This window comes from Ceratocystis lukuohia (assembly GCF_044167205.1).
Source record: "Ceratocystis lukuohia strain C4212 chromosome Unknown Supercontig5_pilon, whole genome shotgun sequence".
Taxonomy (NCBI): Eukaryota; Fungi; Ascomycota; class Sordariomycetes; order Microascales; family Ceratocystidaceae; genus Ceratocystis; species Ceratocystis lukuohia.
Window position 1 is genome coordinate 2011815 of NW_027263524.1, and position 11300 is coordinate 2023114.

General features: G+C 43.5%; 1 protein-coding gene across 1 annotated transcript; it reads left to right on the top strand.

Moving 5' to 3' along the window:
• Positions 1-7079: 7079 nt before the first annotated feature.
• Positions 7080-7583, top strand: HOO65_050451 (uncharacterized protein; the record flags this gene model as incomplete). The annotated part of the gene is made up of 1 exon (XM_071000896.1): positions 7080-7583. The coding sequence occupies one exon, from the start codon at positions 7080-7082 to the stop codon at positions 7581-7583; it is 504 nt and encodes a 167-aa protein (XP_070858510.1).
• Positions 7584-11300: the final 3717 nt, after the last annotated feature.

Consider the following 11300-nt stretch of genomic DNA (forward strand, 5'->3'; position numbering starts at 1 on the left):
TGCAATCTTCTTGCTTATGAACACTTCATGTCTGGATGTGAGGCATTCATGAACCTTTGTAGGCCAGTTTCTTGCCACTTCTGCCAGCTCGTGGCTTCGAGAGCCTGTTGGAGGTAGTGTATTACCTCCTGAAGAGACTTAGAGCCTCCTTCCATTTTTTGATATAAAACGTGGCATTAGGGGTCGTGGGCTGAACTAAGGTTAATCGATATGGTTAGAAGTGCTCTAGCTCTGATGATGTTGTCATGACTAACCTGAAAGCAAATTGCCAGCTTCAGAAATAGAGCCAAGACAAATAGCAATGTTGCCTGGATGCCCTAATGAGAGCAGTAAAATTGTAGTTGAAAAATTATTGAAGAATGGATGTTTATGTTTTGTTGAAGTGGGAGTTGGTGCATTTTATACGGACTAGCGTAAATGTTTGTTGTGGGAGATCCACTTTTCCAAAGAGGCAAGAGCATATTATCAACATGTGTCACACTCACTCACCTTCCTTACTTGATACCACAAAATATGAAAGTTTTGAACAAGATCTTGTTGTTGTGAATTGAGCCCTAATCAGGAACAACTTCGGGTGAATACCTAGGAATGGAACTTGCACACAAAATAACATGTGGGAAGGGTAATGTACTTGATAATTGTGATCACAAGATGTGTAATAACCCCCGAGATAGAAACTGCTATGTAACCACAACAGGTAATCCCACAAAATGAATTCTGTCTGCTAGACACCCAACAATTACTGCATGGCAAGTCGTTGAATTATGCTTAGACTTGCCGCTTTCTCCACAATGCAGATCATCTCACTTCCCGATGATCCACCCACTCCCTGGACATCGATGATAATTAGCTCAATTTCTTCTCTTCCTCTACCACTTCAATAATCGGTGTCTTATGACCCTCTGCTGTTTACTTCATATCTATCTCATTTACCTATTCAAGTTCTTAGATGTAGCCCTAATATAATAATAGCTCTAATTTTGCACTGTTCCCTGCTATAGCTAAATGCACAATAAGCATCCCAAACCCAGAATTTGCTAATGGGTAATCAGGGCGTTATCAGGTCAAGCTCGAAAGTCAACTGGACGACAATTTAATATTGTATGTCAGATAGTCCAGATGATTTTCTGATATCATCAGTCTAACCTTATATTTCATTGTACTATTTAAACGGCGTCCTATAGTTGGCCATGCAAGTCTTGAGCGAGTAGATGTAGTTAGTAGATGTAGTTTACCCCGCACACCATCACAATATTCTAGTTAGGCTCCTTTTACATCCCATAGATCAATGAATATTCTATACGTTTAGCAGCATTGTGTCTTGTACCCGTAACCTACCGCAGGCTGGAGGCTTTGGATAATTTTGACAAACTAGAAGAGCCATCAAGATTCTAGCCTCTATTTGACCATGACAAATCATTTGATTGAAGGCTATTTCACATTCAAGGCAGCAATTTTGAGGGATTCTTGACCATTGATTTACCTTTCTGCAGATGAAGTAGATATCCAAGAACCTAGTTCTCCATGTCCATTGCCTCTGAGATACCTCTGAATCTACACCTCAATTACCTATTTCTTCTTCTGCTTACTCTATGCCTACTAGTCTTACGAGGGTTAAGAGGCAAAACTGTTATTATATTCCAGCACGTCAAGCAGTGGCAAGACTCATTGGCATTGGAAACCCTATAAGAACTCAAGCATTTCCTCTTTTCACACCAGTAGGAGATAACAATCTACTCAAACATCCTCCGTAAACTGCAGTACTTTGTTCAAAAGTTTAAGGACACTTGAGCCCATCCCTCCATTCGACATTTACCATTGATACAACTCTTAACTACACGGATATAGTACAAGAGCCTCGTATACAAGACTGATAACTCAATCATGACATATATAGTATCAAGTCAGCATGAAGCACACTTGCATTCAATGTATCACCATAATGCTAAAAGGCAGAAACCTTTATCGGTACCACAATAAAGCGTGCTTGTACCCCTCTTCATAGGTCTACCATCGCCCCACAAGCATTTTCGCCTCGCTTCTTCTGTACAGCCACATCTTCACAGCATCCAATACGCCAAGAGTCAGGAGGACGTTCCATCATCTGGGATCGATGAAAATCAATCAGCATAGTGCACCCGGACTTAACATCATGCGTCACATTCGCCTCATGGACATCGCCGTGAAGAACTCCAAGCGCCAGAAGCCTGAATTCGAGGTTTTTAACAACATCATAGTCCATGCCCATGACAGGTTCATCATCCCCTTACCTGTAGGGCTTCGCGGAATACAAGACAGACCGATTGTATAACGGCTCAGTTAAAGAAGAATTAGATAGAGAGAAAAGGGAAAAAGTCGAATTATCTACGAAGTCCAGGAGTCGGATTTTCTAATTTCAGTCGAAAAGTCCTGAATGATGCAAAGCAGGGTGTCAAAATACATCTGGAGATTAACCAGAACTCCGTCTTTGCAGCGGTCAACTCGTACATCACATCACGCTCAAGGTAGATGAGCTTACTAGGCAAATCAAGTAGGATAATAGCTTGAAGCTCGATATGTCAGAATACTTGCGGTCGAATGCTAAGGGCATTTTCCTATAGGTAGCCCTAGTTGTCCAAGAGCTTTCCGATGAAATTTTAAAAGATTGGCACGCGCTAAATAAGCTGAGGTCACTTCTACCTGAGCTTAATCCGCGATACGAAAGAATGCTGGAACAAATCCCAAAATTACAAGATGCACATGTCTACAGGGAAATCATTGCTACAGGCCTAGTTGGGTACCAACCTATGACTCTGAAAGGGCTTCATGGCATTGTTGTGGCACCTGAAATCCTGAAAGAGGCAATATCAAAGATATTATCGCGTCGTGCGGTTCTTTCTTGACTGCATATGGCGATGTTGTTTCCTCCGTGCACCAGTCAGCAAAAAAAACCACTGTATCGATAAATGCTCTGGTGAAATGATAACTTCTAGACTTCGGCAACAGCACAAGAGGATCATTTTGCGATAACTTGAAATGCTTCATGAGAAGCTAAAGCGCGATATTTACAGCGTGCAGGCACCAGGATGTCTCATTGACGAAGTTTCTGTCGCGGGCCCCAATCCATTAGTTGCTATTCGATACTCTTGCTTATTCTGAGTTGACCATCTTTGTGACTCAGCAGAAACTAGGATAACGACCAACGGTAATAGATAGTCTTTATCAAGGACAAATATCTTCAGTGGCTAGAAGCGCTCAGCCTTCTAAAGAGCATCTCCGTCGCAAGGCGAGGAATAGAAAGACAGAGACTACATTTAGTAAGCTATTGTATATTCTCAAGCGGTTTGTCGAAACAGTTGCTAACACTCTCTCGCAGAGAATACCACCGCAGAATCTAAATGGCATCATCATAGACGCCCAACTTTCTCTACTGCTTCATGGGGAAGCGATTGCAATGCACCACTACCATGTCTAGATCAAGCACTTGGGCCTTGGAGGAAGGCTAATGTGGGTCAGCCACGTAGCAGCGCCACAGTGTGGCTGAGACTACACATCACTACAGCATCTTATCAACTCTTCTCTGGATATCTCAAAAACAATCTGACATGTTCTTGAGTTATGAACAGCCTTACTACACATTCTACAGAGCCTTTCCCTCGCTGGCCCTGATCTCTCTTGAACACTGCACATTAACGTCTTTCTGATTAATTTCGTCCCTTCCCTCACCTACAGTCACCTTGCCTCCATTCCGTGGCCTGGTCCTTTTTGCTCTACACTGCCTACCAAGAATCACATTTGCCTGTCGAAGCATCTGGTTCTTAGACTTCAATAAGGCATTCTGATGCATTATTGACATTGTTCCTTTTGAAAACGACCTAAGTGCCTCATTAATTGACGACGGGGAGCTACTCTAATGCCGCCTCACCTGCCTTTAAAGGTACTCGGATTGTGAGCTAGCCTCAAACACTACTTTTGGGGTCTTCAAGACCTAAGGGTCAGGGAGGCTGGCCTCCTCTGTAGCTCGTGTTGGAGTCTGTAGGTGCACATCAAGCTTTGATATGAAATTTTCTGCATTCATAGAAACAATTCCAGGCCCTCGAAAGCCTCCCTCTATACTACTCCTTGTCATGGCGGCTTCATGGGTGGTGTGAAAAGCTGAGAAGAATTCAGTGTTGGAGACATGGATTATCGAGCACCTGATTAGATGCTCAATTTCTCGCCCATGGGCCTTTTTGAGTAGTCCAAAGCATCTGGCATCAAGAGGCTGAAGTAGGTGAGATATGTAACGTGGCATACACAGTGTGGTGATGTGGTTGTCTTCACAAGATTTCTCAAAATCAACTGAGCGATGACTTTCATGTCTATCGAGGATCAGAAGACGATGGTGAGCAGTGGATTGGCCCGTAGTATTCAGTACTGATCTGATCGCCTGGATGGCTGTAACCCATTCTCGGTTTCCAGGTTGCACTAATTTTTCCTTTCCATGTCTTTCTACACCTGTGGCAAACATTCTAGTTGCCATGACACCCATCATAACGCCAATCTCATTAAAGTTGGTTGTCAGCTAGGTTGTCGCCTAAACCAATCGTGAACAAGAGCTGGATCTTTTGATTTAGCCCTCTCATAGTCATATCTGCGATTAAAGCACGTCTTGAGGTCTGGTTGCCGCTGGATGAAGTGTGAAGCCCAGTGCTGTTCAGCATGTCGCACATCGCATTCTGAGGAGAGGAGGTCGGTTATTTCTTAAACACCACCAAGCCAGGGGGGGAAATCGTCACAAATCTAGGCCAAGAATGAACTTGACTAGAGTCTCTTCTTCGAGTGGAGTCAATCATAAAGGGTTGGCGTGTATACCCTACCGATCGTGGCTTCCTTTCATTCCAGCATGTAGGGTGCCAAGTCTAACCATGTAGATCTTGGCAGTCTCTCGAATACTTAGTTTTGGGTCTTGTTTGATAGCGCCGACAGCAAGATTGAGATTGGCTTCTTTAGAATTTGAAGATATTATTAGTGGGTTCAGTAGACTTCTTTGAAAGATTCAAGTGTGAAAATCTGAGTGGAGTGTTCTGCTCACTAGTCTGTTCCACTCATTGGTAAATTACGTTGTTCTATAACGCATGTACATAAGAAGTCGTAAAGCATAGGAGGTCGAAAGAAAATCCCGCAACTCTCTTTGCTTTCCCCTTTTCAACTATTTCTAAACCACTAAGTATGCCACAGTGAAGTAAAAAAAGAAATACAGTTCTCGCTCTTCACGCCCTTTGAAATAACCCAAACCTACTAATCTATTGCGCTGCAAGGATATACAAAGTCCCGCCTTGTACTCTCTATGATCGATGTCACGGTGAACCTTATCGAAGCGATATTGTCCATAAGTCATGCCGACTATCCAATCTAGAGAAACAGACTATTGTTCAATACATTGTCGGCCTAGGATCTCGAGGATTCCCCCGGGCTCCGTAGTGTGGAAGAAATGGCCAACCGACGGCTCGCCGACCGCGACACGTTACCCGTCAGCAGACGCTGAGCTTCTAACTTCACCAAGCAACGACCACACATCAAGCCGTGCTTTAATCGCAGACATGACTACGAGAGGGTTAAATCCGAAGATTCAGCCCTTATTCGCGATTGGTTTAGGCTTCTGGAAAGTACAATTGCGAAGTATAGTATCAACCTAATTGACAACTAACTTTGATCAGACTGGCTTTATAATAGGTGTCATTGCAAGTGGAACTGTCGTCGCAGGTACAGAAAGACGTGGAAAGGCTAAATCGGTGCAGCCTGGAAACTGGGAATCGGTCACAGTTATTTAGGTGATTAATGCTGAAGGCTGGGCGGTTGCGCCACTGTGGGCCAATATCACCTCGCCAGCTAGTATCGAGAAAGCAACCTCCTAGACGATTGGGCTATTGCAACAACCCATGATGGCTGGACTAATAATAAGACAGGTTTTGACTGGCCAAGGCACTTTGACTGACATACTACGGGCCAATCAACTGGTCACTATTATTGTCTTCCAATCCTCGATGGGCATGAAGTGACCGCTCAGTTGATTTTGAGAAATCTTGTGAAGACAACCACATCACCACACTGTGTATGCCACGTTACATATCTCACCTACTTCAGCCTCTTGATGCCAGATGCTTTGGACTACTCAAAAAGGCCCATGGGCGAGAAATTGAGCATCTAATCAGGTGCTCGATAATCCATGTCTCCAAGACTGATTTCTTTCTGGCTTTTTATGCTGCTCACCAAGTAGCTATGACAGAAAGTAATATATGGGGACGTTTCAAAGGGACTGGGCATGTGCCATTGAATGGAGAAAGCGTGATATCAAAGCTTCATGTGCAGCTACGGACTTTAACGCCGGCCGAGGAGAAGGCCTGCCCCCCTGATCCTTGGGTTCCTAAGAACCCAAAAGCACTTGAAGCTAGCTCTCAGTTCGAATACCCCGAAATATGAATCGAAAGGCATAATAGCAGCTCACCTGCATTTATGTGCGATGCGCTCACGGCATTAACCAAGGCAATAAAACACTAATGTATCAGAGCACCTTATTAGAGCTCGAGGTTCAGAACCTTCGACAGCCAAATGAGATCCTTAGCAAGCAGCGCAGAGCCAAAAGAACTTGCCTACAACATGGGGGGAAGATGACTGTAGGTGAGGTGAAGGATAATATTAACCAGGAAGATGTCGATGCACAGGTGAGGGAGGAATTATCGGGAGGTGGGGGTTGGTGAAGTTCGGACGCGGTGAGGGAAAGACGATGTGGAAGATTCGGTACAGGTGTCCATAACTCAAGAAAATTCAAATAGCTGTTGAAACATCCAGAGAACAGAAGAGCTAACGTCAATGATAAGCGAATGCACCAACTATGCGAACGCACCAAAAATCTTCCAATCTCTCATTTTCACATCTAATCGACTATTTGTCCACCAAAAAACATGGCGCAACCAAAAAATGAGGCTAATATTGTTCTCGCTCTTCAGGCCCTTCAAACTAACCCGGAATTAGGTCTCCGGCCTGCCGCTAGATTATACCAGGTGGATTATCATACCCTTCGTCGCTGACAGAATGGGATTCAATGTCAACGCAATACCATGCCCAACTCACACAGACTATCCGATCTAGAAGAGCAGGTCATTGTCAAGTTCATTCTTGACTGGGATTCGAGAGGGTACCTCCCGCAACTACATAGTGTTGAAGAAATGGCCAACCGACTGCTCACTGATCGCGAGGCGTCACGCGTCGGCAAGCGCTGGGCTTCCAACTTTGTCAAGCGACAGCCAGACCTCAAGGCGCGTTTTAATCGTAGATACAACTACAAGAGGGCCAAATGCAAAGATCCAGCTATTATTCACAGTTGGTTCACGCTTGTGGAGAACACAATTGCAAAATACAGTATCAGCCTCACTGATGTCTACAACTTTGATGAGACTGGCTTTATGATGGGTGTCATTGCAAGTGGAATTGTCATCACAGGTGCAGAAAGGCGTGGAAAGGCTAAATCATTGCAGCCTGGAAACCGGGAATGGGTCACAGTTATTCAGGCGATTAATGCTGAAGGCTGGGCAGTCGCACCATTCATCGTGGTTTTGGGCTAATATCACCTCTCCAGCTGGTACTGAGAAAGTAACCTGCCAGGGGATTGGGCTATTGCCACGACTCAAAATGGGTGGACCGACAATGATACAGGTCTTAAGTGGCTCAAGCACTTCAATCACTATACAAGAGCCTGATCAAACAGTCGCTATCGGCTTCTTATCGTTGATGGGCATCAAAGCCACCACTCAGTCGATTTTGAGAAATATTGTGAAGAGAACCACATCATCACACTTTGTATGCCAGCTCATTCCTCTCACCTACTTCGGCCTCTTGATGTCAGGTGCTTTGGGCCACGGAAGAAGGCTTATGGTCGAGAAATTGAGCATCTAATCAGGTGCTCGATAACCCACGTTTCCAAGACTGATTTCTTTCTGGCTTTTTATGCTGCCCACCAAGCAGCTATGACGGAAAGCAACATCAAGGGGGTTTTAGGGGTGCTGGAATCATTCCTTTAGATCCAGAAAGTGTGATATCTAAGCTTGATGTGCAGCTACGGACTCCAACACCGATCGAGGAGGAGGCCAGCCTCCCCGACCCTTGGGTTTCTAAGACGCCAAAGACAGTGCTAGAAGCCAATTCTCAATCTGAATATCTTGAAAAGCGAATTAGAAGGCATCAAAGCAGCTCCCCAACACCAATTATCCAGGCACTTGAGCCATTTTCAAATGGAATGAACACAACAATGTGCCAGAACACCTTGTTGAAGTCCGAGATCCAGATCCTTCGACAGGCAAATGAGACCCTTAGAAGGCATCATAGAACAAAAAGAAATATACTACGGAATAGAGGGGAGATGGCTATAGATGAGGGAAGGAGTGAGATTGATCAGAAAGACGTTGATGCGCAGGTGATGGCAGAATTATCCCGAAGTGGTGGTCAGGAAAGGTCAGGATTAGCGAGGGTAAGGCAGTGTGGAACTTGTGGAAAGGCTGGTCATAATTCAAGAACTTTTCAAAAAGCTGCTACAGTGTCTACAGAAGAGCATAACACTTAGTTTCAATCGATTAGATGTTTTGTTGTGTTTTTATGCTCTGTTTTGTCTTGAGGGTCGATATTTTTGGTGTGTTTGCATAGTTGGTGCATTCGCTTATCATTGACGTTATTGATTTCAATAGATTAACTTTTTTTTTTTTTTTTCAAATTTCATATACAATCCTGTTCGGACGGCGCCGATTTCTTTTCGACTTTCTATGCTCTACCACTTCCTGGCAGGTATAAACGAGGTGTAAATCTCAGCTTTAGAGAGTAGGGGGACTTGTCAGTAACCTAAGTCACGGTTACCAAGATTGTTGATCCAGTTCGCCCTTACGTTAGGGTTAGCATCAGATATCCAGGATCTTCATCCAAGGCCCAAGCGCTCGACCCAGAACATGGTAGTAATGGATATATAAACCGGCCGAGATCCGTCCCTGGGACTTAGACAGACGCATAACAACATCAATAATCACTCATTCTCCTTCTTTCTCTTCTTCACAGGACATTCAGTACGTCCTCTTAATGTTTACTGTTAATACTGATTATCAAAGTTCCCAATTTTTACAACTATAACTATGATGGAGAATGTTTTGCATACTGACCTGTGCTTCGATATAATGAGCGGAGTCATGTGGGCCCCAATAGGCGCACACGGTTGTACCACCAACTTGGTTTGAGTGTGTTCAAGAGAATTCCTATTTGCACCTAAATAAATGGCCTATAGACCAAGTAATTAAATGAACAACATAGCTCATCTGACAACAATCCAGCCAATCAAATAGTTTTATATCTTTATAAAATGTGAATATTGACCAGCGCATCAAGAGCTTTTACAAAATAAGAAACAAGCTTTTGATGCAGAAGTTGCCAAGCAAAAGAAGTGCATTGCAAAGGTCAAAGTCGATTTGTATTAGTGGCTGGATGATGATATCTTCTTAATTCAGCGGCCAGAAGCTACTCAATGTGAGCGTGGGTGCCCTTGAAAGACTGCAACCTTCAGTGAAGGTGAAATAACTGTCTTTCCATTGTCCCAATCCATCTATAAACGCCAGACTATCATCCCATAACCATTCTCTATTATACAGCTGATTCCAGACCAAGGCTCCGACCATACAACTGCCTCAATACAGCATCAACTTAGTAAATGAGAGTATAGAAATAGCCTCGTGGTGATATAGAGACAATTAAAGCCAAAGGAAAGATGGAAACATGGCAAATAAAACTGGCCATATTACCAAAGGAGGCACCACAGGAGGCAGGAGAAGGGAAGAAGGCTATATACAGCACTCAGTACAAGAGGCCCAGAGTTGACTTTCTCAAACTCAGGATAAAAGAGAGCTTGTAAAGTATAGCTATATTTGATTGATTCAATTACTTGGTGTGTGGTGCATTGAAGTTTTAGGTGCAAATAGGAATTCTCTTGAATATATTCAAATCAAATTGGTGGTGTGTGATAGCGCACCGCTAAATCCATGTACACTATGTAGATGCATTCTTTGGGGATTATGTAAGCAATTAAGGTTTACGTAAGCCGCACAGCCGTGCGCGCTTATTGGGGCCCAGCCGTGCGCGCCTATTGGGGCCCGAGCCATATCTAGACATTGGCTAATGTGCTCTATAACACACATTGTTGAACCTCGGAAATCTTTTTCGCCGTTTGCCGTAATTACGTCGGAGTTATGCATATATACTTTACATGCTGACATGGAATTAACGCCCTGGTCCCTGTTAATCATAGTAGCGTAGGATCGTCGGGTAGATTTAAAAGGCCTTCACCTGGAAATGCATTGCAGATATTAATTAGTTCATCAACACCTATGCTAATACCAGCAATCACCATCTATCTGGGTGCCTCAGCATGATCCCCCAGACCTAGACTCACATATGTGGATGTTGCTGTAGGTATGTATGAACTTGTCAGAAACCTAAGTCGGGGTTATTAAAATTGTCGACCCTAACTAAGTTCAGCCAAACGTCAGCGTTAGTATGGGACAAGAAGCATCTTTCCAAGGCCATGTGTTTAGTCTAGACACTATAGTGATGGATATGAAAAGCAGTTGAGATCTGATCTTTAATAAAGAATGAGATAGATGTAGAACAACATTATTAATCGCTTGTTCCTTCTTCTTCCGATTGTACAGACATTCAGTGCGTCCTCCTAATGCTTACTGTTAGAACTCTAATGCACAAGTAGCATAAGATGAGACTAGCTTGGCGAGAGTATAGGGGTGATCCTTGCCATGCAAGTGGCTGTACATATCTGAAAATAAAAGGCATTACAAACATTGGACCATTGTTTCACATAGGGAAGGCTAGAAACATGAAAAAATGTATAGTATGAAGTGTGAGTAGACCACTGTCTAAAATGTAGCCATGAATCCCGAAAAGAGATAGTTAGCTTCAGGTTACAAGCAAGGGAAGTTTGAGCAGAGGATAGATACCTCTACTAGTATCTAATCCATTACTTCCACAGGTGCTGTATTATCGCCGAAAGCTAATAACAAGTAAGTTTCTTGAAACGTGTACACAGGCCTTTGCGAGCCCTTTGGTCCATTGCCCAGCGGAGCTCTTGTGATTTCAAAACATGAATGGGTTTACATAATCGACCAAGTTATGCTCAAGAATCTATTTAGGCCTTTCCTACCTCCATGATAATCAGTCTTTTCACTGCTTGTTCACATCTATATCAGTTCTCCAACTCCATGCACTCAGACTTACTTACAGTCCTTTGAAACTTCATT